The 25017-nt window shown below is 43.3% G+C and overlaps 1 protein-coding gene across 20 annotated transcripts in view; it reads left to right on the plus strand.

The window, feature by feature from the left end:
* The window catches only part of ARIH2 (ariadne RBR E3 ubiquitin protein ligase 2), a 64733-nt gene that overhangs the window by 30942 nt on the left and 8774 nt on the right, over positions 1-25017 (plus strand). For all 20 annotated transcript variants that reach the window (XM_078350840.1, XM_054245636.2, XM_078350837.1 and 17 more), the window contains 8 exons: positions 8988-9055; positions 12792-12855; positions 15087-15237; positions 16250-16371; positions 18570-18679; positions 22114-22231; positions 23211-23261; positions 23352-23373. In XM_078350840.1, coding sequence (XP_078206966.1) covers positions 8988-9055; positions 12792-12855; positions 15087-15237; positions 16250-16371; positions 18570-18679; positions 22114-22231; positions 23211-23261; positions 23352-23373 — 706 coding nt within the window. The remainder of the gene's footprint in view (positions 1-8987; positions 9056-12791; positions 12856-15086; positions 15238-16249; positions 16372-18569; positions 18680-22113; positions 22232-23210; positions 23262-23351; positions 23374-25017) is intronic.

Genomic DNA, 25017 nt, shown 5'->3' on the forward strand with positions numbered 1-25017 from the left:
GCCTCCCAGGCGACTGGGACTACAGTCACAGGTCACCACACCTGGCTAATTTTTTTTTCCCTTTTTTGAGATAGAGTCTCTCTCTCTCACCCCGCCTGGAGTGCAGTGGCAAGATCTGTGCAACTTCTGCCCCCTGGGTTCAAGGGATTCTCCTGCCTCAGCCTTTTGAGTAGCTGGGATTACAAGTACCTGCCACCATGCCCGACTAATTTCTATATTTCAGTAGAGACAGGGTTTCACTATTTCGGCCAGGCTGGTCTCGAACTCCTGACCTCATGTGATCTGCCCACCTCAGCCTCCCAAAGTGCTGGGATTATAGGCATGAGACACTTTGCCTGGCTAAATTTTTGTATTTTTTTTAGAGATGGGGTTCAGTATGTTGCCCTGACTGCTCTTGAACTCCTAAGCTCAAGTGATGTGCCCACCACAGCATCCCAGAGTGCTGGGATTATAGGCTTGAGCAACTATGCCCAACTGCATTTATTAGTTCTAGTAGTAATTTTGTAGAATCCTTTTTCCTTGCCTTATTGGAGTGGCTGTGGTCTCCAGTATATAATATCAAATGAGGCTGGGCACAGTGGTTCACACCTGTAATCCCAGCACTTTGGGAGGCCAAAGTGAGTGGATTGTCTGAGGTCAGGAGTTCGAGACCAGCCTCACCAATATGGTGAAACCCTGTCTCTATTAAAAATAGAAAAATTAGCCTGGTGTGGCACTGGGTACCTGTAATCTCAGCTACTTGGGATGCCGAGGCAGGAGAATCGCTTGGCATGGGAGTTGGAGGTTGCAGTGAGCCGAGATCGCGCCCTTGTACTCCAGCCTGGGGAACAAGAGTGAAACTCCATCTCAAAAATAAAATAAAGGCCAGGCGTGGTGGATCACAAGGTCAGGAGTTCGAGACTAGCCTGACCAACATGGTGAAACGCTGTCTCTACTAAAAATACAAAAATTTGCTGGCTGTGGTGGCAGGCACCTGTATTCTCAGCTACTTGGGAGGCCGAGGCAGGAGAATCACTTAAACCCAGGAGGCAGAGGTTGCAGTGAGCCGAGATCGCGCCACTGCACTCCAGCCTGAGCAACAGAGCAAGACTCCATCTAAAATAAAATAAAGCAGTCAAATTAAATGGTGAGAATATACATCCTTGATATTTTTCTGTTGTTAGCATTGAGTCTTTCATCGAGTATGATGTTTTTCATAGATGCTTTATCTTAGATTTAAGCAGTTCACTTTTCCTAATTTACTGTGCATTTTTGTTTTGAATTAGTGTAATTTTGTCAAATGGGTTTTCTGCATCTGTTGAATGGATCATTTGGGTTTTTTTACCTTTATTTTGTTAATTTGGTGAATTACATTAATGAGTTTTTCTGTATTGCCGATTTAATTTGCTGAAATTTTTGAATTAAGGATTTTTGTGTCTGTCTATGGAATATTGGGATTTATAAATGTTTTATCATGATTATGCTAACCTCATAAGATGAGTTTGGAAGAAATGTTTCTTCTCTAGTTTCTAAAAGTGTTTATGTAAAATTAGTGTTGATAGAATTCACTAGTAAAATACTTGGGCCTGGATTTTGTGGGAAGGATTTTGATCATGAATTCAATGTCTTTACTAGATAAAGAGCTGCTCAGTTTTTCTTTTTCATTTTGTGTCATTCCTGGTAAGTATTCCTCAAAGAACATGTTAATTTCATTTCAGATGTCAATTTTATTAGAATTAGATTGTTCATAACATTTTCTTATTTCTCTCTTTTGTTTCCCTTTCAATATCTGTAAGATTTATAGGGGGTGGTCCATCTTCTGCCTCTGTTATGGGTAATTATTTTCTCCTTTTTCCTAATTTGTTCTAATGTTTTATCAACTTTGTTGATATTTTTAAGGAATCCATTTTTAGACTTTGTTAATTTTTGCTGTCACTTGCTTTGGATTTTTTTTCTCTAATTGTTACTATTTTCACTTCATTTTAACTTACTCATCTTTTTCTAGCTTCCTTTTTTTAAATTGTAATGCACAGCAGTGACTAAATTTTCCTAGCTTCTTAGGTTAGATCCTTATGTCACTGATTTTTGGGCCCTTTTTAGTATAAACATTTACATTTTTAAATTTTCATGTAGGCATTTTATTAGCTGCATCTCAGAAATTTAATTATGTAGTGTTTCATTATGCAGTTCAAAACATTTTCTAATTTATCTGTTGATTTCTGCTTTGTTCTATAGAAGTATGTTATTTAATTTTTAAATATATGCTACAAAGAAGGGCATTATTGGCAGTTGACAGTTATGAGAAATATATGGGGGTACTGGAATCATTCAGTCTCTTGCTGTGGGGGGATCAGTGGTGGGTCCTGATGACTCTCCTACTAAGGCATATAAAGTTTGTCCTGTCAATACTGGAGAGTAGTGGTGGGTTTTAAACAAGGTAGGAGTTGATCCCGCCAAGATGTAAGGGATCTGCAAGAATTGTGTTATTATTACTGTTGCATAAGAATGTCAGGAAGCTCATCCTGAGGATTATGGAGTAGTAGGGATGGATATACATTAAGATGTCTTGCCATGTGAGTGAGGCCCTTTTGATGGGAGTGCTGAGGAGAGGAAGAACTAGAGATTGGACAATGGAGTGGTGGTAATGGGAGAGGGTAAAGTGGTTAAGGAAGAGTGAGACATGGAAGAAAAGGCCGACAGTCCTACCTTGGGAGGAGTGGGAATGTGGTGTCCCCCACCACTGGCAAGATGGGGATACAAGAGGAAGAGCAGAGTATCTGAACAGGTGCTACAAAAGAATCACAGAGATGAAGAGGGAGTAGTTAAGGCAGAGGGAATTGAAGCGTCAGATTCTACCATCAAGATAAGGTATGAGAAATGTTTGAATTCGGCAACAAGGGAATTTATGTTGCCTGGTCTAGTATTTCTACTGTCAGCAGTTTTTTTTTTTTTTTTTCCTTGGGACAGAGTCTCACTCTTGTTGCCCAGGCTGGAATGTAATGGTGTGATCTTGGTGCACTGCAACCTCTGCTTCTCAGGTTCAAGCCATTCTTCTGGCTAATTTTTGTATTTTTTATTTTTAGTAGAGATGGGGTTTTCCATGTTGGCCAGGCTGGTCTCGAACTCCTGACCTCAGGTGATCCGCCCGCCTCAGCCTCTCAAAGTGTTGGGATTACAGGCCTAAGCCACCATGCCCTGAATAGATTGAAATTCATCAGTTGAAATCAGTATCTTATCAAATTATGAGCCAAATTGAATCAAAATCAGGAGTAAGCAGTGAATTTTTGTTTCTGATTTTGGCAGACCCCATAAGCTTTCAAAAGTATTATATATAAATTATTAAACATGATTATTCATTTTCTTGAAACAGAGTCTCACTGTGTCACCCTGGCTGGAGTGCAGTGGTGTGATCATGGATCACTGCAACCTCCACCTCCTGGGCTCAAGCGATCCTCCTACCTTAGCCTCCTAAGTACCTGGGGCTATAGACACATGCCACCACACCCAGCTAATTAAAAAAATTTTTTTTTTTTTTTTGCAGATAAGGGATCCTACTATGTTACCCAGGCTGGTCTCAAACTCCTGGGCTCAAGCAATTTTCCCACCTTGGCATTTCGAAGTGCTGAGATTACAGGCTTGAACCACCACACCCAGCCTGTAACCATTCTTTACTCATGGTTTTGTGAATGTACAAAGTGACTGTCAAAGAGATTCCACCAGCTTAGGGTTTGCTATTTAAACAGTGGGGAGATTTCCTCTGGGAATAGTGGAAATGAATTGGAGAATGGGTTTGCTGGAAATAGTAACCCACTGAATGGTACTCTCTTTGGCTTCTTGAGGGGTGCCTGTTTAATGGCACCCTTTTTGGCCCCTGAGATAGAGGGAACAATAGATACCTTTTCTAGCTCTATAATCAGAGATTCAGCTTACCGCAAATAATTATCTTGAGACTCCTTTTGGACAATAAACTTTCTAGTTCCTAGTTTTTTTCCTCAGTTAATATTTCTAAAACTAGGAAAAGCATTCATGGTGCCAGGCATGGTGGCTCACACTCATAATCCTAGCACTTTGGGAGGCCAAGACAGGCCAATCCATCACTTGAGGTTGGATTTTGAGACCAACCTGGCCAACGTGGTAAAATCTCATCTCTACCAAAAATACCAAAATTAGCTGGATGTGGTGGTGGGTGCCTATAATCCCAGCTACTCGGGTGGCTGAGGCAGGAGAATCACTTGAACCTCGAGAAGCAGAGGTTGCGGTGAGCCAAGGTCATGCCTCTGCACTCTAGCCTGGGCGAGTGAGACTCCATCCCAAAAAAAAATAAAGAAATAAGAAAAAGCATTTATAAAAAATATGACCTTTAATCCTCTGATTACATGTTGATCTAATAGAACTGCAAGTTTATTCTGAACACCACATTGGTCACATGTGTTCCAAGTCATTAGTCTTTTCTTTTTTTTCTTTTTTTTTTTAAGACAGAGTCTCACTCTGTTGCCCAGGCTGGAGTACAGTGGTGTGATCTCAGCTCACTGCAGCCTCCGCCTCCCAGGTTCAAGCAATTCTCTTGCCTCAGCCTCCCAAGTAGCTGGGACTACAGGCATGCCACCATGCTCAGCTAATTTTTGTATTTTTAGTAGAGACAGGGTTTCACCATGTTGGCCAGAACTTAGCTGGTCTCAAACTCCTGACCTCAAGTGATCTGCCCGCCTCGGCCTCCCAAAGTGCTGGGATTATAGGCGCAAGCCACCGTGCCTGGCCTATCCTATATATATTGATGTACTCTTGACTGTTGGCAAAAGAACAGATTTACACCTCTTCACTGTCCTTTTTATAAGTAGTAGGCATATCTCCCTTCACATTATTTGAGAAGTCAACTCTGCTGGGATATTCTGAGTTGGTCATTAGCAGACTTGTCATCAGGAAGTTTTTGGCTTCAGTGTAGAGGGTTATGTTGTTATCTTTAGGTGAGCTCTACCTAGTGTGTTAATTCTGAGGCTTCATTGTGGCTGTAGTGCTGTTGAAATCAAGAGATCAGACAGTGTTAAATTTTCTTGACCTTTCTAATGAAACAGCAAAATATTATTTTAAATCCACAGGTTAAAGATATATCATTTAATAATCAGCGTTTGTTGAGTGGCTACCCTGTGTCCAGGCCATTTCTGGGCTTTGTGGATCTGTGAGTCAGCCTGACCCCTGTTCTTAGCTTAAAGGGCCCACTGAAGCCATCTGTAGTGAAAAGAGGCGGCAGCTGTTGGACATGGTCAGAATTCCTCTGAGTTTCCTGGGTGGCTTAGTATCTTTGCTAGACTTGGTAGTTATGCATGATGAGATAGAGAAGTCAGAACAGAAAGCTGGCATAAGGCTGATTGAGCCCTATTGGGTATGAGAAGAAAGGAAAGGTTCCAGCAAGGTGGTCATCTAAAACGTTATCACTTCATGTTTTTTAAGACTATTTGTGAGGTAAACTGGCCTAGGTTGGAAATAGCAGGTCAATCCTCCGTGCTACAGGAGGATTACTTGAGACCAGGAGTTTGAGACCAGCCTGAACAACATAACGAGACCCTGTCTCTGCAACAACAGCAACAACAGAAATTAGCTGAGAGTGGTGGTGTGGGCTTGTAGTCTTAGCATCTTGGGAGGCTGAGGTGGGAGTATTGCTTGAACCCAGGATTTCTTGGATACAGTAAGTTGCACTCCAACCTGGGCAACAAAACAAGACCCTATCTCTAAAAAACAAAACAAAAAACTCCATTGCTGATCAGTAGTAGGATTGTGTCTGTGAATAGCCCTGCATCGCAGCCTGGGCAACACAGTGCGACCTCGTCTCTGTTGGCGTAATCCCAGCACTTTGGGAGGCTGAGGTGGGTGGATCATGAGGTCAGGAGTTCAAGATTAGCCTAGCCAAGATGGCGAAACCCTGTCTCTACTAAAAATACAAAAATTAGCCAGGTATGGTGGCAGGTACCTGTAATCCCAGCTACTCAGGAGGCTGAAGCAGAGAATTGCTTGCAGCTGGGAGGCAGAGGTTGCAGTGAGTCAGGATAGCACCACTGCACTCCAGCCTGGGTGACAGAGTGAGACTCCATCTCAAAAAAAAGATAAGGCCGAGCTCAGTGGCTCACACCTGTAATCCCAGCACTTTGGCAGATCAAGGCAGGCAGATCACTTGAGCTTAGGAGTTCAAGACCAGACAGGGCAACATGGAGAAACCATTTCTCTACAAAATGTAAAAAAATTAGCTGTACATGGTGGCTTGCATCTTAGTCCCAGCTACTGAGGAGGCTGAGGTAGGAGTATCGCTCGAGCCCAGGAAGTAGAGATTGCAGTGAGCTGAGATTATGCCACTGAACTCGCCTGGGCAACAGTGAGACCCTGTCTCAAAAATAGTAATTTTTTTAAAAAGCTATTTATATCCAGAGGCTATATTCAGCAGATATCTTGTCTCTCTTTTAATTTTGTGATAGTGGTCTGTTGGGGACGAATAGCTTTGTTAAGGACGCAGAAGAAATATCAGCCATAATTTGGGAAACCTAGGCCTAAAGTCTGCATAGGCTTCTGCAGGAAAATACTGTGGCAACATGCACGGGTAAGAGGCCACTTACTTTGTATGGAAGGAAAATAGGGACCCCCATCCTGAGTGAAGTAAGCTGTCTTGAGTCCTTGATTTTCTCCAGATGTACCTGGACTGTAGGACAGGAAGGCACTCACTGATTCCATAGCCTCTGCTACTCATGTGCTGGGGTGTGCCCTTGTTTAGTAGGTGTGTACTTGTCTCCTTTCAGGAGTGATTTGAATGCTAGAAAGAGGGATCATGTGGTGTTCACTGTGTGTCTTCCCTCCCCTGCAGTTCTTATATCTGTGGACCAGGCACATACTACCTTACAGATCCATGGTAGCTCTTATTTAAGGACTCAGTCCAGTGAGCAGAAAACCAACATTCTGTGTTTTCCTGGCACCCTAACCTTAAATACTAGTTTCTCCTTGCTTTAGCAGTACCCTCATGGTGTGTAGTGCTCTCTCTTGGAAGCCTAATCTAAGGCTTCCAAACACATCCCACTCTTCTGTGGTCTCGCCCAAGTCTTGACACTTGGGGTTTTTTGTAACTGGCTTACTTCCCAATTACGACTATAACACATAGATGCTTATTTGCTTCTTTAACCTAACATTACAATGTGAACTTCTAAGGCAGATGCAGTGGTGTGCACCTGGAGTGTCAGCTACTTGAGAAGGATCACTTGAGCCCAGGAGTTCAAAGCTGTGGGGTGCTATGATTACGGCTATATTCCAGCCTAGACAACATAGCACAGCTCATCTCTTTATTTAAAACAAAACCAAAAAAAAAGTGTCCAGGTGCTTTGGACGGGGTCAGAATTCCTCTGAGTTTGCTGTGGGGTGCTATGATTACGGCTATATTCCAGCCTAGACAACATAGCACAGCTCATCTCTTTATTTAAAACAAAACCAAAAAAAAAGTGTCCAGGTGCTTTGGACGTGGTCAGAATTCCTCTGAGTTTCCTGAGTGGCTTAGTATCTTTGCTAAGACTTGGTGGTCATGCATAAAGAGACATAAAAGTCAGAACGGAAAGCATGCTTTCTGTAATCCCGGTACTTTGGGAGGCTGAGGTGGGCAGATCACTTGAGGTCAGGAGTTCAAGACCAACCTGGCCAACATGTGAAATCCTGTCTCTACTAAAAATACAAAAATTAGTTGGGTGTAGTAGCACATGCCTGTAATTCCAGCTACGTGGGAGGCTGAGGCAGGAGAATTGCTTGAACCTGGGAGATGAAGTGAGCCAAGGTTGTGCCACTGCACTACAGCCTGGGCAACAGAGAGAGACTGTCTCAAAAAAAAAAAAAAAAACTTTCTATGTCAATAAACTTCTAAATCTTTTTTAATTACCACATAGTAGTAGTCCATTGCATAGATCTGTCATATATTATTTATCTAACTTACTTTTGTTGGACATTTATTTCTAATTTTTCTAATTTTTTACTGTTGTAAGTAATCCTGCAGTACACATATCCTCTGTCATTTCCTCAGGGGCACTTTACAGAAGTAGAATTGCTAGCTCAAGGCACCATCTGAGTTTCTTTTGTAGCTCTAACTATGTGCTTTAAATGTCCCCTAAGAGCATATAGGGGCCAGAAAGGCTGCCCACAAATTTTGAAACTTTCCTTGCAATTAGGACTCATTGACTGCTGGGAATTCAGAGATTCAAACTGAGTTTTGGGTTTTTATGTTTTGTTGTTTCCTGGTGTTTTTGTGTGTTTATGTAAACCCAGGCCTGGAGATTTTCTATAAGTAATAGGCCTAACTAGATACGTACTTCCGGTGTACAACCTCATACAGCAGCTTGAGGGAACATATATGACATGAAGGAACTCGAAGTTCTTTTGCTTATATTATTAATAGATGCTAGGTTGTTATTTACTATAGAATGGATGTCTTTGATTAAGTTTCAGATGTAATTAATTTTCTTGAAAGGTTCATTAATGAAAACAAAGATAGAAAATCGAGAGATCCATGAAATCACCAAGATTGTAAGAATGTGAATTTAGGCTGGGCGCGGTGGCTCACGCCTGTAATCCCAGCACTTTGGGAGGCCGAGGTGGGTGGATCACGAGGTCAAGACATTGAGACCATCCTGGTCAACGTGGTAAAACCCCATCTCTACTAAAAATACAAAAATTAGCTGGGCATGGTGGTGCGTGCCTGTAATCCCAGCTACTCGGGAGGCTGAGGCAGGAGAATTGCTTGAACCCAGGAGGCGGAGGTTGCAGTTAGCTGAGATCGTGCCATTGCACTCCAGCCTGGGTAACAAGAGCGAAACTCTGTCTCAAAAAAAAAACAAAAAACAAAAAAACACAAAGCAGAGAACCAAGAGGAGGAATTTGGTAATCCAGCCTGGGCTTGGCATAGACATTAATGTATACAGTTCTCAAAATGTGAAATACTTTAAAAGAAAATGCAGTTATAATTTGATTTTTTTTTTCTTTTTTCTTTCTAGGTATCTCATTCAGTTGCTAAACTTATATTAGTTAATTTCCACTGGCAAGTTTCAGAGATATTGGACAGGTAAGGTATTTGGGGGAGGAGAGATAACATTGCCCATAGCTGCCCTCTCCATGATGATGATTGTTTACATTTTGGACTATATTCCAATGTGCATAGTATGTTTTTAAAACACTGGATTCTATTTTATATCCTCTTCTCTTAATATGTTGTGAACTCTTCCTCATGTCTTCAGTATATTCTTCTACTCCAGTTTAATACTAGCACAATATTCTATCATAGATATTCCATACTATTTCTGAACCTCTGCTGTTGGACAGTGAAGTTAATTCAGATTTTCTTTGCCATTGTTAATTTCTAATCAGTATCTTTCTAGATAACACATGCCAACATCTGTTACTTCTTTTGTATACATCAACTTGAGAATTGCATCATAGTACATGTCATATTTTCTTCAGAAAATGTAGGCTACTGGCCATACGTGGTGGCTCACGCCTGTAATCCCAGGACTTTGGGAGGCTGAGGCGGGCAGATCACCTGCAGTCAGGAATTTGAAATCAGCCTGGCCAACATGGTGAACCCCTGTCTCTACTAAAAATACGAAAATTAACCGGGTGTGATGGCACTCCTATAGTCCCAGCTCCTCAGGAAGCTGAGGCAGGAGAATCACTTGAACCTGGGAGGCAGAGGTTGCAGTGAGCAGAGATTGTTCTACTGCCTTCCAGCCTGGGAGACAGAGTAAGACTCCATCTCAAAAAGAAAATGTAGGCCGGGCGCGGTGGTTCAAGCCTGTAATCCCAGCACTTTGGGAGGCCGAGGTGGGTGGATCACGAGGTCAAGAGATCGAGACCATCCAGGTCAACATGGTGAAACCCCATCTCTACCAAAAATACAAAAAATTAGCTGGGCATGGTGACGTATGCCTGTAATCCCAGCTACTCAGGAGGCTGAGGCAGGAGAATTGCCTGAACCCAGGAGGCAGAGGTTGTGGTGAGCCGAGATCACGCCATTGCACGCCAACCTGGGTAACAAGAGTGAAACTCCATCTCAAAAAAAAAAAAAAAAGAAAATGTAGAGTGCTTTGCCACCCACCACCTCTGCCAGCAGCGTATTTGAGTTTTTCATTCCAACTCTTCCAAAATTAGAGATCTTAAGATACAGACCTTAGAGTCTCAAGATGTAAGTTGTCAGGAAAAAGGACTGCTCCTCTGCATCCTCTGTAGAGCTCTCCTATGCTTACCTGCAGAGGCCTGTGTCCCGTCTAGGACAGTATTTCTCATCCTCAGCATTATTGACATTTTAGGCTAGATAACTTTTCATTGTAGGGGCCTGATCTGTGAATTGTAGAATGTTTGGCAGTATCCCTGGGGTCTGCCTACTAGAAGCCACACCTCTAAGTCCTCGACAATCAAAATGTCTCTAAACATTGTCAAATAACTGCTGGGAAGCAAAATTGCCTCTGGTGAGAAGCACTTGATACCATCCCTGCTCTTTCACACTGCAGTGAGTCTTTCTTTCTTGTATGGTATGATTGTTCTTTTAATTTTTTTTTTTTTTTTGTGACGGAGTTTCACTCTTCTACCCAGGCTGGAGTGCAATGGTGCGATCTCAGCTCACTGCAACCTCCGCCTCCTGGGTTCAAGCAATTCTCCTGCCTCAGCCTCCCGAGTAGCTGGGACTACAGGTGCGCACCACCATGCCCAGTTAATTTTTGTGTTTTTAGTAGAGACGGGGTTTCACCATGTTGACCAGGATGGTCTCAATGTCTTGACCTCGTGATCCACCCACCTCGGCCTCCGAAAGTGCTGGGATTACAGGCACGAGCCACTGCACCCTGCTTAAATTTTTGTTTTGAGACAAAGTCTCACTCTGTCTCCCAGGCTGGAGTGCAGTGGCGCGGCCTCAGCTCGCTGGAACCTCCACCTGCAGGGTTCAAGTGACTCTCCTGCCTCAGCCTCTCGAGTAGTTGCGATTACCGGCACTTGCTGCCACGCCTAATTCTTGTATTTTTAGCAGAATTTAGCTACAGAGGAAGGTCATGCCTTTCCTTCTCCAGGCTGAACACAACTTGGAAGGACATACCAGCTGGAGCAGCTCAGCAAAATCAGGAAAGAGCAAATTAGTTCCTAATTCACTAACTGCACTCATGCTCTGTACTCAAGAGTGGAATACATTTAGATGGAATTGCAGATGAACTTCTGCCTTGTTATTGTTCTAATGCTCAAAACTCTGGAACCACATAGGCTCTGGTAATAGGGTATATGTCTCACTACCCAGACTCTTTGATTATAACTCAGAAGTGGAGATTTGGATGGCAAAAGATACGTAAAATACTAGTGCGGGAATTAGAAATAAAACGGGCCCTTCAATAAGGATAGTCGAGGGAAGCATTCTGACTAGGTAAGGTAAAGAAATCACATAGATGAGACATAATTCTTTTCTCCTCCAATTCCTGGTATCTCAGAAATTTGTTGACCTGGGCTTTGTATGGCACTTTTATTGCTATGTGATAATTCTGTTTAAGTGGAAAATTATTGTAGGTGACTCCTGTCACATAATTTTTCTGGAGTTAAATATAGAAAGGGAATTGCTGGCTATAGCATATGTGTATTTTTGGCTTTGCTAGATAATTCCAGGCTGTTTTCCATAGTGATTTACCACTTTACACTCTCAGTAGTGGTATATAGGTGTTCCTGATATTATAAGACTTAAAGTTTTGCAGTTTGGTGGATGTAAATGACATCTGATTGTTTTTCATTTTGATATTTAGGAGGCTGAGAATCTTTTCATTTGTGTGTGTGTGTGTGTCTGTGTATATATATATATATATACATGTATGCGTGTGTGTGTGTGTGTGTGTGTGTATATATATATATACATGTATGCGTGTGTGTGTGTGTGTGTATAGATACATTTTTTTGAGACAGAGTCTTACTCTCTCTCTCAGGCTGGAGTGCAGTGGTTCAATCCCTGCTCACTTCAGCCTCCACCTCCCAGGTTCAAGCAGTCCTCCTGCCTTAGTCTCCCGAGTAGTTGGGATTCGGATGGGGTTATGTTTTACCATATTGGCCAGGTTGTTCTAAAACTCCTGACCTCAAGTGAGCCGCCCACCTCAGCCTCCCAAAGTGCTGGGATTACAGGCATGAGCCGCCATGCCCAGCCTTCTACATATAATTTTTTTTTTTTTTTGAGACAGAGTCTTGCTCTGTCTTCCAGGCTGGAGTGCAATGACACAGTCTCGGCTCACTGCAACCTCCACCTCCCAGGTTCAAGTGATTCTCTTGCCTCAGCCTCCCAAGTAGCTAGGACTACAGGTGCATGCCACCACGCCCGACTAATTTTTGTATTTTTAGTAGAGTTGGGGTTTCACCATGTTGGCCAGGCTGATCTTGAACTCCTGACCTCAAGTGATCCTCCTGCCTCAGCCTCCCAAAGTGCTGGGATTATAGGTATGAGCCACCATGCCTGGCCTAGAAGTTTATATATTGAATTATCTTCCACTTTATGGCTTGGCTTTTGACTTTGGTGTTTTCTGATGAATGATGAACTGAGGTTCTTAAATGTAGCATAATTTATCAGGCTTTATGTTTTTTATTTTTATTATTCCTTTGTATTTCACATTTTCTGTCTTGAAGAAAAAGTCTTTATACTGAGGTAAAAGGAAGCTTAGTTCTGTGAGAAAGTAGAGGCAAAGATGCTTCATTGTGACCACAAAACATGGTGGTCTGTCCTGTTAATGTGCAGGGGTAAAAATGTCTTTAGCTTCTAATTTCCTTCATTTCTGCTTTTTGTTTTGTAGATACAAGTCCAATTCTGCTCAACTGCTCGTTGAGGCTCGAGTTCAGCCTAATCCATCAAAACATGTGAGTGTCTACTACTTGAATGAGGCTTCTAATTGCACATGCCTCTTGCTGTGGTGTGCAGTGTCATTAAGAACTATCTTTGCTTTGTTTATAGTTCAATATGCCCACAATATTTGTTCTAGTATTGCTTTAAATCTTCTGTTACGGTTTGAAAAGTTTCCTGATAGATAAGGAATAAATCATTGCCTGTCATTGCGCCCTCTTCAGCCTCACTTTCCTCTCTACACTTTCAACCTTCACTCCATTCCTTCTGGGTGCTTTGGTGTTTCTGAGATTACCTCATATCTATTCTCTTCTGTTTGTGCCTTCCCTTCCTAGAATGTCCAGACTCTGTCTCCACCTTTGCTTATAGGACGGGAAGTCACCTTTAAAGACCCCAATCCAGCCAGGTGCGGTGGCTCACACCCGTAATCCCAGCACTTTAGGAGGCCAAAGTGGGCGGATCACTTCAGGTCACAATTCAAGACCAGACTGGCCAACATGGTGAAACCCCATCTCTACTAAAAATACAAAAATTAGCCAGGTGTGGTGGTTCATGCCTATAATCCCAGCTACTTGGGAGGCTGAGGCTGGAGTGAGCCAAGATTGTGCCACTGCACTCCAGCCTGAGTGTCAGAGACTTCATCTGAAAAATAAAAAACAATCCAAGCCACCTCTTTGACAAAGCCTGTCTCCTGGATCGTTCCCCTGCAAACTCACCTAATTATATCTCTAAACCTTTTTTTTTTTTTTTTTTTTTGAAGGTGGAGTCCCCCTCTGTTTCCAGGCTGGAGTGCAGTGGTGCATTCTCGGCTCACTGCAGCCTCCACCTCCTGGGTTCATGCGATTCTCCTGTCTTAGCCTCCTGAGTAACTGAGACTACAGGTTCGTGCCACCACGCCCGGCTAAGTCTTTTTTTTTTAAATGGGGTTTCACCATGTTGGCCAGGCTGGTCTTGAACTCCTGACCTCAGGTGTTCCACCCACCTCGGCCTCCTACCGTGCTAGGATTACAGGCGTGAGCCACTGCACCTGGCAAGTTTTGTATTTTTAGTAGAGACAGGGTTTTACCATGTTGGCTAGGTGGTCTCCATCTCTTGACCTCTTGATCCACCCACCTCGGCCTCCCAAAGTGTTGGGATTACAGGCGTGAACCACCATGCCTGGCCTATATCTATAAACTTTTACATGTGTGTTTTGATTAACTCATATCGTTTTACCACTTCTACCATAGATGCTGTATTTAAACAATGCATAGCAATTTCCTGTGTATCTAGGAGCTAAACGAACATTTGTTGAATGTTGTTTGTATGAGGGCCATGCCAAAAGAGATCTTGGAAGGCAGAATTTGGGCTCAGATCACCACATAATTTCTGCAGCCTCTTAGAAAAAAGGTTTCCAGAAACAAAATGGATAAATATGAGAATCCAGTTCTTTTCCTCAGCTTGTTCTTTTATATTCCCAGTAAACCAAAAAGAACCTAACGTTCTAGTAAGTGGACTTTTCCATTGGTTTGTGGTTTTAGACAAGGTCCCCAGATTGTCTTTCTCTGCCAGATTGTGTAGCATGGTATGAATTCTGGAGTTCATGCTATACAGTTATTTGCCCACATTCTAGAAGAGTTTCTTCCCTAGCAGGTGTCTCCACATTCCCTCCCCCAGATTAATAACGTGACATCTGGTGTATTACGGATGAGCTGTAACTTGGTAAAGGCTATAGTATTTTGTGGTTTGGGTACATCGATATAGTAAAACCACTGTCCTTGACCAGTAAAACTACAATGTTGGCTGTTAGAAGCTTTATAGATTCATCCTCTAATAACCTTTCTGACTGAGTTTCTAGTAGTTGTGAGGGGCAACTCTGCTGTGCTTAACGGGTAGTTTACAAAAAAAACGTGATAGCTTCTAAAATAAGTTGGACTAAATGACCTCTAAGGACCTTGGCAATTCTGAAACCCTGAATTTTACAGTCTGCCATTATAAACCACTGTAAGTTCTCATTTCAATCTTTTTTTGGCCTCTGAATCCTGGTGATTTTTGCAAGTCCAGCTCAGCTGCTACCTCCTTCAGGAAGCCTTCCTAGTATATACTTTTAGCTTAGCACCCTTGGGACTCAGAGTCCACACATTGCAGTTGAGCTTTGATAGTTGTTGCAGGGTAAGGACCACTTCCCATGTACCCAGCTGCATGAGGTACCCTTATGGCCTCCTGCTCCTGACTCCCCTTTGGCTCAGATGGCTCTACTTCTCTCCAGGTTTCCACATCCCATCCCCCTCACCACTGTGCAGTGTGTATGCAGTTTGTGCGAAAGGAAAACCTACTCTCTCTGGCCTGTCAGCACCAGTTTTGCCGAAGCTGCTGGGAACAGCACTGCTCAGTTCTTGTCAAGGACGGCGTGGGCGTGGGTGAGTCTGCCGCAGAACTGGTAAAAGGCTGGCATGAAGTGTTTATTTTTGACTCTGCCTTTTCATATACTCAGGTAAACTGAGTATTTTCTTCTGAGCCTGAATGGGGTTTTTATCGTCAAAACTAGTGATTTTCAAATACATCATTACAAACAGTGACAAAGTTTTCCACAGTCCTCAGCAAAATGAGAAAATTAAAGATACCGTTGTTAATGTTGGCATGAGTGCAGAGCTAGTTTCTCTCACCTTTTGGGAGATTGATCTTTTAAGTTGCCTATCTTAATTCCACAAGTGGCAGCCATAAGCCTGCAAGAGTGCTGCTTTTTAGGTAACAGCAGAAATCAAATTTGACGATTAGTTGCAGGAGTATTTGTTAAACTGTGATTTGATGATACTGAAACAAATTAGCATTGCATTAATTGGGATCTACAAAGTCCCACAATTGGTGATAATCACCTGTACATAATGTTAAACATCACAAAACTCAATTGTTAGTCAAGAACGCTATATAAGGATTTTTTTTTTTTTTTTTTTTTTGAGACAGAGTCTCGCTCTGTTGGACAGGCTGGAGTACAGTGATCTCGGCTCACTGCAAACTCCTCCTTCTGGGTTCAAGTGATTTCTTCTGCTTCAGCCTCCTGAGTAACTGGGACTACAGGCACACATCACCACACCCTGCTAATTTTCGTATTTTTAGTAGAGATGGGATTTCACTATATTGGCCAGGCTAGTCTTAAACTCCTGACTTCATGATCTGCCCACCTCGGCCTCCCAAAGGGCTGGGATTATAGAATTTTAAAAATGGTTTTGTTATTTAATGGTGCTGTTAGTGATATAATTTGGGATAATAATTTAGTTTCATCGTGAAAATATGCTAACTTCTCTCTTCTCTTTGAATAAATTCTGTTGCTTCAAGTGTTTCTTACATGAAATCTGGATTTGTTGATTGAACTGGGTGGCAAATTGTGTCTTCTGCAGTATAGTTGTCCATCAGGTTGTTTTTATTCAACAGGAGTCTCTTGTATGGCTCAGGACTGTCCGCTCCGTACACCAGAGGACTTTGTGTTTCCATTGCTTCCCAATGAAGAATTGAGAGAGAAATACAGGCGCTACCTCTTCAGGGACTATGTGGAGGTATTGCCAGCCTTTGTTCTGCCCACTCTCTTCCTGGGCCTACCTTCCATCAGATGGTCACCACAGTTAACTTACTTTATAGATGAGGCTGACATTAAGTGATGGTGTTTGAAAAAAGAGCTCTGTGGCTTTAAAAAAGTTTGAAAACCACTAGAGTGATAGTGAAGAGCACAGGCCCTGGAGTCAGACACACCATTGTGTGAAACTCGATACTTCCTTGATTATGTGACCACTGACAATTTTTTTTTTTTTTTGAGACAGTCTCCCTCTGTCCCCCCAGGCTGGAGTGCAGTGGCATGATCTCGGCTCACTGCAATCTCCACCTTCTGGGTTCAAGCAATTCTCCTGTCTCAGCCTCCTGGGTAGCTAGAACTACAGGTGTGTGCCACCATGCCCAGCTGATTTTTGTATTTTTAGTAGAGATGGAGTTTCACCATGTTGACCAGGATGATCTCGATCTCAACCTCATGATCTGCCTGCCTTGGCCTCCCAAAGTGCTTGGATCACTGGCGTTAGCCACCATACCTAGCCTTAAAAAAAAATTTTTTTTTTAACCTCTGAGCTTTGATTTTTCTCTTCCACAGAATGGACAGACATGCCCACCTTATACATAGTTGCTTAAAGAAGCTATTGTGTGTCAGTGGGTGAATACAAGTCAGGCATATTTAGGAGCTGCTGTTACATTCAGTTTTCTATATGGTTGAGCAGAGAGGTGTATTCCTTTTTGAGTAATTTGAAAACTTGTCCAAGGTTCCGGCATGGTTACTTTTGGGGTCCTTTCCCTCTATTAAGCTATCTGCCTAGTTTTGCTGATTCCATACATTATAATTTTCTTTTTCTTTTTTTTGAAACAGAGTTTTACTCTGTCACCCAGGCTGCAGTGCAGAGGCCCTAATATGCCTCACTGCAGCCTCTGACCTCCCAGACTCAAGCAGTCCTCCCACCTTAGCCTCCCGAGTAGCTGGGACTACTGGTGCACACCACCAAACCTGGCTAATTTTTGTATTTTTTTGTAAAGATGGGGGTTTCATTCACCATGTTGCCCAGGCTACTCTCCAACGCCTGAGCTCAAGCCATCCATTTGATGCAGCATAACTTTCATGTTTGTGTTTTTGCCTAAATTTATCACATTAATTTATGGTCTGGGTCTTGTCATGCACATGCTGCAGGATAAACAGAAGGCCTTGTTCTTTGTGCTGCTTGCTGCCTTTGGTAGATACCTTTTTTTTTTTTTTAAAGATGGAATCTCAAAAAAAAAAGAAAAAAGATGGAGTCTCACTCTTTTGCCCAGGCTAGAATGCAGTGGCATGATCTCAGCTCACTGAAACCTTCATCTCCCAGATTCAAGCAATTCTCCAGCCTCAGCCTTCTGAGTAGCTGGGATTAGAGGCATACACCACTACGCCCAGCTAATTTTTATGTTTTCTTTTTTTTATTATTATTTTTTTAGTCAAGTGCAATGAGAGTGGGGGAAAGAGTAGAACAAGGAGTTCGATCTGTAACTGACTGTGAACAATCAATTGAGATAACTCACTACCTTTGGACCAGCCGTTTTTATGTTTTCTGGTAGGGTTTTGCCATGTTGGCCAGGCTGGTCTCGAACTCCTGACTTCAGGTTATCCGCCTGCCTTGGCCTCCCAGAGTGCTGGAATTACAAGTGTGAGTCAGTGCACCCGGCCCTCAGAGATATCTTATGCACAGTTAACAAGACTGTGTTTCTTTCCAGCCCTGGTCCATATGCACTTTGATCTCATACATGCTTATTTATTTGTTATTTTTTAATTTTTTCAGAGATAGAGTTTCTCTGTGTCATCCAGGCTTGAATGCATTGGTGCAGTCAGCTCATTGCAGCCTCACATTCCATGCCTCAAGCAATCTTTCCTACCTTAGCCCCCTGAGTAGTTAGGACTACAGGCAGGAGCCACCATGCCTGGTGCAGTTCTATATCACCTTAGATCATTCCTACTGAGTTGCTACTTGGCTCAATTCTAGTGAGTTGCTACTTAAGCTCAATGTTCAAAGTTCCTCTTTAATATCTGGCTTATGTTCGGTCTTCATGACATAACTTCTGAATTCATATAGCCCCTTAATAGAAGTCATCAGCTGGGAAAACAGAAAATGTTTGAATATTCAGGGTATTCTGATTTGTAGACAGCAACTAAGAGTGTCCTCATTGTTTCCCCTTGGTCTGTTCACAGAGTCATTACCAGCTCCAGCTGTGCCCTGGTGCAGACTGCCCCATGGTTATTCGGGTACAGGAGCCTAGAGCTCGCCGAGTACAGTGCAATCGGTGCAACGAGGTCTTCTGGTAAGAGTGAGTGTGAGTGCTGAGCAGCCCTGGGCTCATGCCCCATCCTCCTCCAAAGCACCACTGCTATTGTTCCCTGTGAGTGCAGCACTGGGAGAGGCAGGGTCTCTGAGCCAACAGAGCAGCTGTGCTCCAAGTGGGTAGGTTTGTGCCCATCATCTCATATTCCACTAGGTGTTCAATACATGCTCAGTCTGAAGACAAGGAAGTGACACAGGTTCTTGGAAAATGTGTTGTGGCTTATGCTACTAAGTCTCATGGCCCAGAGATTGTATGAGGATGTATCTACCTGCATAGCTAATCACATATTACTGTGTTGGAAAGGTACAGTCTTCAAAAATTTAATCTTTCTCTGTCTTGGTCTTTCTTGGCTAATTTTTATTATTTGTTATTTATTTATTTATTTTGAGATGGGATCTCACTGTGTCATTCATGCTGGAGTGCAATGGTGCAATCTCAGCTCACTGCAACCTCCACCTCCCAGGTTCAAGCAGTTCTCCTGCCTCAGCCTCCAGAGTAGCTGGGACTACAGGCAAGCACCACCACACCCAGCTAATTTTTGTATTTTTAGTAGAGACAGGGTTTCACCATGTTGGACCAGGATGGTCTCCTGACCTCATGATCTACCCGCCTCAGACTCCCAAAGTGCTGGGATTATAGGCGTGAGCCACCATGCCCAGCCTTCTTGGCTAATTTTTTATAAAACTAAGTCATAAATATATTCTACATCTACTCAGGGTTCAATTCATTCAGTACATATCATGGGAATAACTAAAGTTTACTGAAGGCTTACCAGGTGACAGGCACTATACTCTGATCACTTTTCTTGCATTATCAAAACTGTATATTACCCTTACAGTCTTTTTTTTTTTTTGAGACAGAGTCTTGTTGCTCTGTTGCCCAGGCTGGAGTGCAGTGGTGTGATCTCTGCTCACCACAGCCTCTGCCTCCCAGGTTCAAGTGATTCTCCTGCCTCAGCTTTCTGAGTAGCTGGGACTACAGGCACATGTCACCACACCTGGCTAATTTGTGTATTTTTAGTAGAGAAAGGGTTTCACTGTGTTGACCAGGCTGGTCTCGAACTCCTGACCTCATGATCTGCCTGCCTTGGGCCTCCCAAAGTGCTTGGATTACAGGCCTGAGCCACTGCGCCCAGCCATGACCCTTATATTCTATGAAGAAATCAAGGTGCAAGGTAAACCTAGTAAATGGTGGAGCCATAATTTAGGCCCAGATCTGTCCTAATCACACCTACCTGGAGTATTCATGATGGGGCTTCAGAGAAACTGCATGGAAGATGTAATGTGTGTGTGCACATACCTGTGTTTCAAGACGTTGACACCAAAGGTTAAGAATCACTAATGTGGGATTTTTTTCATTTTAAATTAGGCAGCCCCCAGGATTACAGCAGATTCAGAGAGACTCCTTGTAGTTGTTCTTTATCCTTCTGTCCCACTTTATGAACTCCTTTCCCTGGGTACTGCCTGAGGGCCTTTTCTAGCTGCAAAGTACTATTGGTGTGCACAAAACAAAAATTTAAAATATGGAAGCCTAGCTCGACATATTGGAGTGTCTTTCTTTTCTGTTTTAAATTTCAGGGTCATCAGATGTATCATGACCCTACAGATTTTGCAGGTTCTGGCATTTGTGCATCTTTGTGTGCACGTCTGGCTGGGAGATCAGATGAGACTCCCAGAAGTAGATCACAGTCCTGCCTTAGGTCTGAACTAAGGAATCCTTCTCAGAGTACCTCACCATGCCCTTTGAGAGTCATAGCTCTGTGTTTGACATTCTGAGGGTTGATAAACAAGATGTTTAAACAGAAATATATATATATATATATATATATATATATATATATTTTTTTTTTTTTTTTTTTTTTTTTGAGACAGTCTTGTTCTATCACTAGGTGTCAGACTGGAGTGCAGTGGTGCAATTTCGGCTCACTGCAACCCCTGTCTCCCAGGTTCAAGCAATTCTCCTGCCTCAGCCTCCCGGGTAGCTGGGCCCAGCTAATTTTTGTATTTTTTGAGAGACATGGTCTCTTCTGTGTGGCCCTGGCTAGAGTACAGTGAAGTGATGATTGCTCACTGCAGCCTCAAACCCCTGGGCTGAAGCGTGCCTTAGCCTCCCAAGTAGCTGGAACTACAGGTGTCCAGCTAATTTTTTTTAATTTGTTGTAGGAGCCAGGCGCAGTGGCTCATGCCTGTGACCCCAGCACTTTGGGAGGCCAGGGTGGGCAGATCACCTGAGGTCAGGAGTTCAAGACTAGCCGGGCCAACATGGTAAAAGCCTGTCTCTACTAAAAATTCAAAAAATAGCCAGGCTTGGTGGCAGGTGCCTGTAATCTCAGCCACTCTGGAGGCTGAGGCAGGAAAATCACTCGAACCTGGAAAGCAGAGGTTGCAGTGAGCTGAGATCATGCCATTGCACTCCAGCCTGGGTGACAAGAGCAAAACTCCGCCTCAAAAAGAAAAAATTGTAGAGACAAAGTCTCCTTATTTCCCTAGGTTGGTCTCAAACTCCTGGTCTAAATTAGTCTTCCTACCTTGGCCCCACAAAGTGCTGGGATTATAGGTGTGAACTTCTGCACCTGGTCAACAGATCTTTTTTTTGTTTTTTTTGAAACAGGGTCTCTCTCAGTTCCCACACTGGAGTGCAATGATACGAACATAGCTCACTGCATCCTTGACCTCCAGAGCTCAAGGGATCCTCCTTCCCTAAACTTTCTAGTAGCTGGTACTATAGGCACATACCACACCTGGATAATTTTTTATTTTTTTGTAAAGATGGAGTCTCATCATGTTGCCCAGGCTGGTTTCAAACTCCTGGGCTCCCAAAGTGCTAGGATTACAAGCATGAACCACTGCACTCAGCCTACAGACACATTTCATTTGTGCACGTTAGAGCATGTCTCATAAGGGCTTAAATGAAAAGACATTCGTGCAGCTATTTCAGTATAATCCTAGGTAAGTAAAGGTCCCATAGGCCTTGAGAGATAACTTTATCTATTTGAAAAGCCCTAGGCCGGCATGGTGCCTCATGCCTGCAATCCCAGCACTATGGGAGCCCAAGGCAGGTGGATCACTAACTACGTCAAGAGATCAAGACCATCCTGGCCAACATGGCGAAACTCCGTCTCTACTGAAAATACAAAAATTAGTTGAGTGTGGTGCCACGCGCCTGTAGTCCTAGCTACTTGGGAGACTGAGGCAGGAGAATCTCTTGAACCCAGGAGACGGAGGTTGCAGTGAGCTGAGATTGTGCCACTATATATGCCAGCCTGGCAGTGGAGTGAGACTGTTACAAACAAAAAAAAAAAAAAAAAAAGAAAAACTAAATTCATGATTTGTTGGTTTGGATAAAAGGAAAATTTTAAACATGGGACCCTGACTTAATAAATATTTGAATGTTTTTCTTTTCCAATTTGTAAGTTTCAAGTGTCGTCAGATGTATCATGCACCCACAGACTGCGCCACTATCCGGAAATGGCTCACGAAGTGTGCAGATGACTCTGAAACAGCCAACTACATTAGTGCTCACACTAAAGACGTAAGGACCCTATTTTACCTCTCATGGATCTACCCTCTTTAGTGGTGCCCAGGGCCTTGCCTTGGAGATTTGCCATCTGAGAGCAGAATACTCAGAGCCCCAGGGTGCATTCTGAGGACTGGGGGTTGGGGACCCTCACGCAGACTTGGCACCTTTTAGCAGTTTATCATCAGATGCATTGGGTGCATTTTTAAAAATTATGAAATGCCAAAATTCCAGGAAAGTTTGACCCAAAGGGGGAACTAATTAGAAGAGAGCTAATTATGATTGAATGCCTACCAGCCTTTAACAGCCTTGGGAAGGAGGTGGTTAATAGCTACACCTGGTGCATAGTAAGGCTTTAATGCAAACCTAGACCTGCACAATACTCATTTTGAAGTTTTCCGTGGGAAAATATGGCCTGTGGGCTCTAGAGGCCGCCGTACCCTTTGTCAGTCACTCACAAGCACGGCTGTGATAATGACATCATTAAACATAGTCTACTTCACAGCAGTGCCAGATCACAGAATCAGATTGGTCTCTGCATTGCTGCCTCAGGTTGCTGGCATCTATCAAATGAGAGAGAGGAGCTTTAGATGTGGATTCCTTGCCCTCTTCTTAAAGCAGAAGTCCAGGCAAGCTGACAGGGACTGAATCCATCGTGGCAGCTCCTGTGCTTCCTTGGCAGTCCTCTCAAGTAGGCAGGCTTTTTGCTGATTCAGCCTGTGCTTAATCTGAGCAGCTTCATGGTAGGGGCAGATAATGGAAGACTTAATGGGGCTCAGCTGGTGCTTGAAGTGTTTCAGAGCCAAATATACTGACCTCATTTCCTTGAATTGCTGTTCCACCCTCAGCGACCTGCCACATTTAAGTGAGATACTCCTCCCCAGAAGTGCTCACATGATGAGCGACTGGGCACAGGTGTTGGGAGCTTTGTGTAATTTGTCTTAAAACCAGCCTAGTGGTATATGAGCCTAATGGCACCCTTCTGTCTCCTCAGTGTCCCAAGTGCAACATCTGCATTGAGAAGAATGGAGGCTGCAATCATATGGTAAGCAGAAGCCTGTACACTTTGCATGTGTGACATGGAGCCTTTGGTCATTGTGCCCTTAACATGTTCTCTTCTGTTTTCCTCTGACAGCAATGCTCCAAATGTAAACACGGTGAGTTCCAAGCTTGGTATGTAAGGCCCAGTGGCATTTTCTTGTGCTTGGGTCTTCGTTACTATTTAAGTGAGTACTTCTGCCATGAAATGACAAAACAAAGAAGAGCCTCATTCACTTACAGTCACAATAACTGGCATAAAGTAGCTTATTTTATTTTTTGGTCCCTCTTATAACCCCACTACTATCTTGCTAACACATATAGTCAGAAGTCAAGTTTGGGATAATCCTCATGATCCTCAGTCATCCAAGAAGATGATTTCAGGGTGTTGCTTTCATTCTTTGCCAAGGCTGGTAAGTAGCTTGGGGCTTATCTGTGCTACCTTAGAGATACCTTTACCAGAGGCAGTAAAATAATGCTTTTCTCTTGCTGTTTTACAAAGTTTATAGAGGGGGTTTTGATTTAGCATTTCAGACCTCCTTTATCGATCAGGAGTAGTTTACATAGCTAGAACCAATTGGTTTTGCATGGCTTCCTGCCAGGTCAACTGAAGAAACAGAATCCCTTCAAGTAGAAAATATGTCGAAGTAGGTCTCCTACACAGACAGCTGCTTTGATGCTTATCAGGAGCCCCCGAGAGTTTCTACTTTTTTTTTTTTTTTTTTTTTTTTTTGAGACAGAATCTCTGTTGCCCAGATGGGAGTGTAGTGGTACGATCTCTGTCTCCTGGGTTCAAGTGATTCTCTTGCCTCAGCCTCTTGAGTAGCTGGGATTACAGGCATATGCCACCATGCCCAGCTAATTTTTGTATTTTTAGTAGACATGGGTTTTGCCACGGTGGCCAGTCCTGACCTCAGGTGATGCACTTGCCTTGGCCTCCCAAAGTGCTGAGATTATAGGAGTAAGCCATTGTGCCTGGCTGAGAGTTTTTGTTTGTAAGGGCCTGTGTGAATGCTATTCCCAGGAACCCTCTTTTCTTTTTTCTTTTTCTATTTCTTTTTTTTTTTTTTTTTGAGATGGAGTTTCACTCTTGTCACCCAGGCTGGAATGCAATGGCACGATCTTAGCTCACTGCAACCTCCACCTCCTGGGTTCAAGCAATTCTCCTGCCTCAGCCTCCCTCCCGAGTAGCTGGGAATACAGGCACGCACCACCATGCCCAGCTAATTTTTGTATTTTTAGTAGAGACGGGGTTTCACCTTGTTGACCAGGATGGTCTCGATCTCATGATCTTGTGATCCACCTGCCTCAGCCTCCCAAAGTGCTGGGATTATAGGTGTGAGCCACTGTGCCCAGCCTTCTTTTTTTCTTTTGAGACAGAGTCTCGCTCTGTCACTCCCAGGCTGGAGTGCAGTGGAGTAATCTTGGCTCACTGCAATCTCTGCCTCCCAGGTTTAAGCAGTTTTCCCACCTCAGCCTTCTGAGTAGCTGGGATTGCAGGTGCCCACCAAGCCTGGCTAGTTTTTTGTATTTTTAGTAGAGAGAGGGTTTCACCATGTTGGCCAGGCTGGTCTCAAACTCCTTACCTCAGGTGATCCGTCTGCCTCGGCCTCCCAGAGTGCTGGGATTAAAGGCGTGAGCCACCGTGCCTGGCCTTTTTTTTCTTTTTTTAAAGATGGAGTTTTGCTGTTGTCACCCAGGCTGGTGTGCAGTGGTGTGAACCCATCTCCCGGGTTCAAGCGATTCTCCCTCAGCCTCCCCAG

This window comes from Callithrix jacchus, chromosome 15 (genome assembly GCF_049354715.1).
Source record: "Callithrix jacchus isolate 240 chromosome 15, calJac240_pri, whole genome shotgun sequence".
Classification (NCBI taxonomy): Eukaryota; Metazoa; Chordata; class Mammalia; order Primates; family Cebidae; genus Callithrix; species Callithrix jacchus.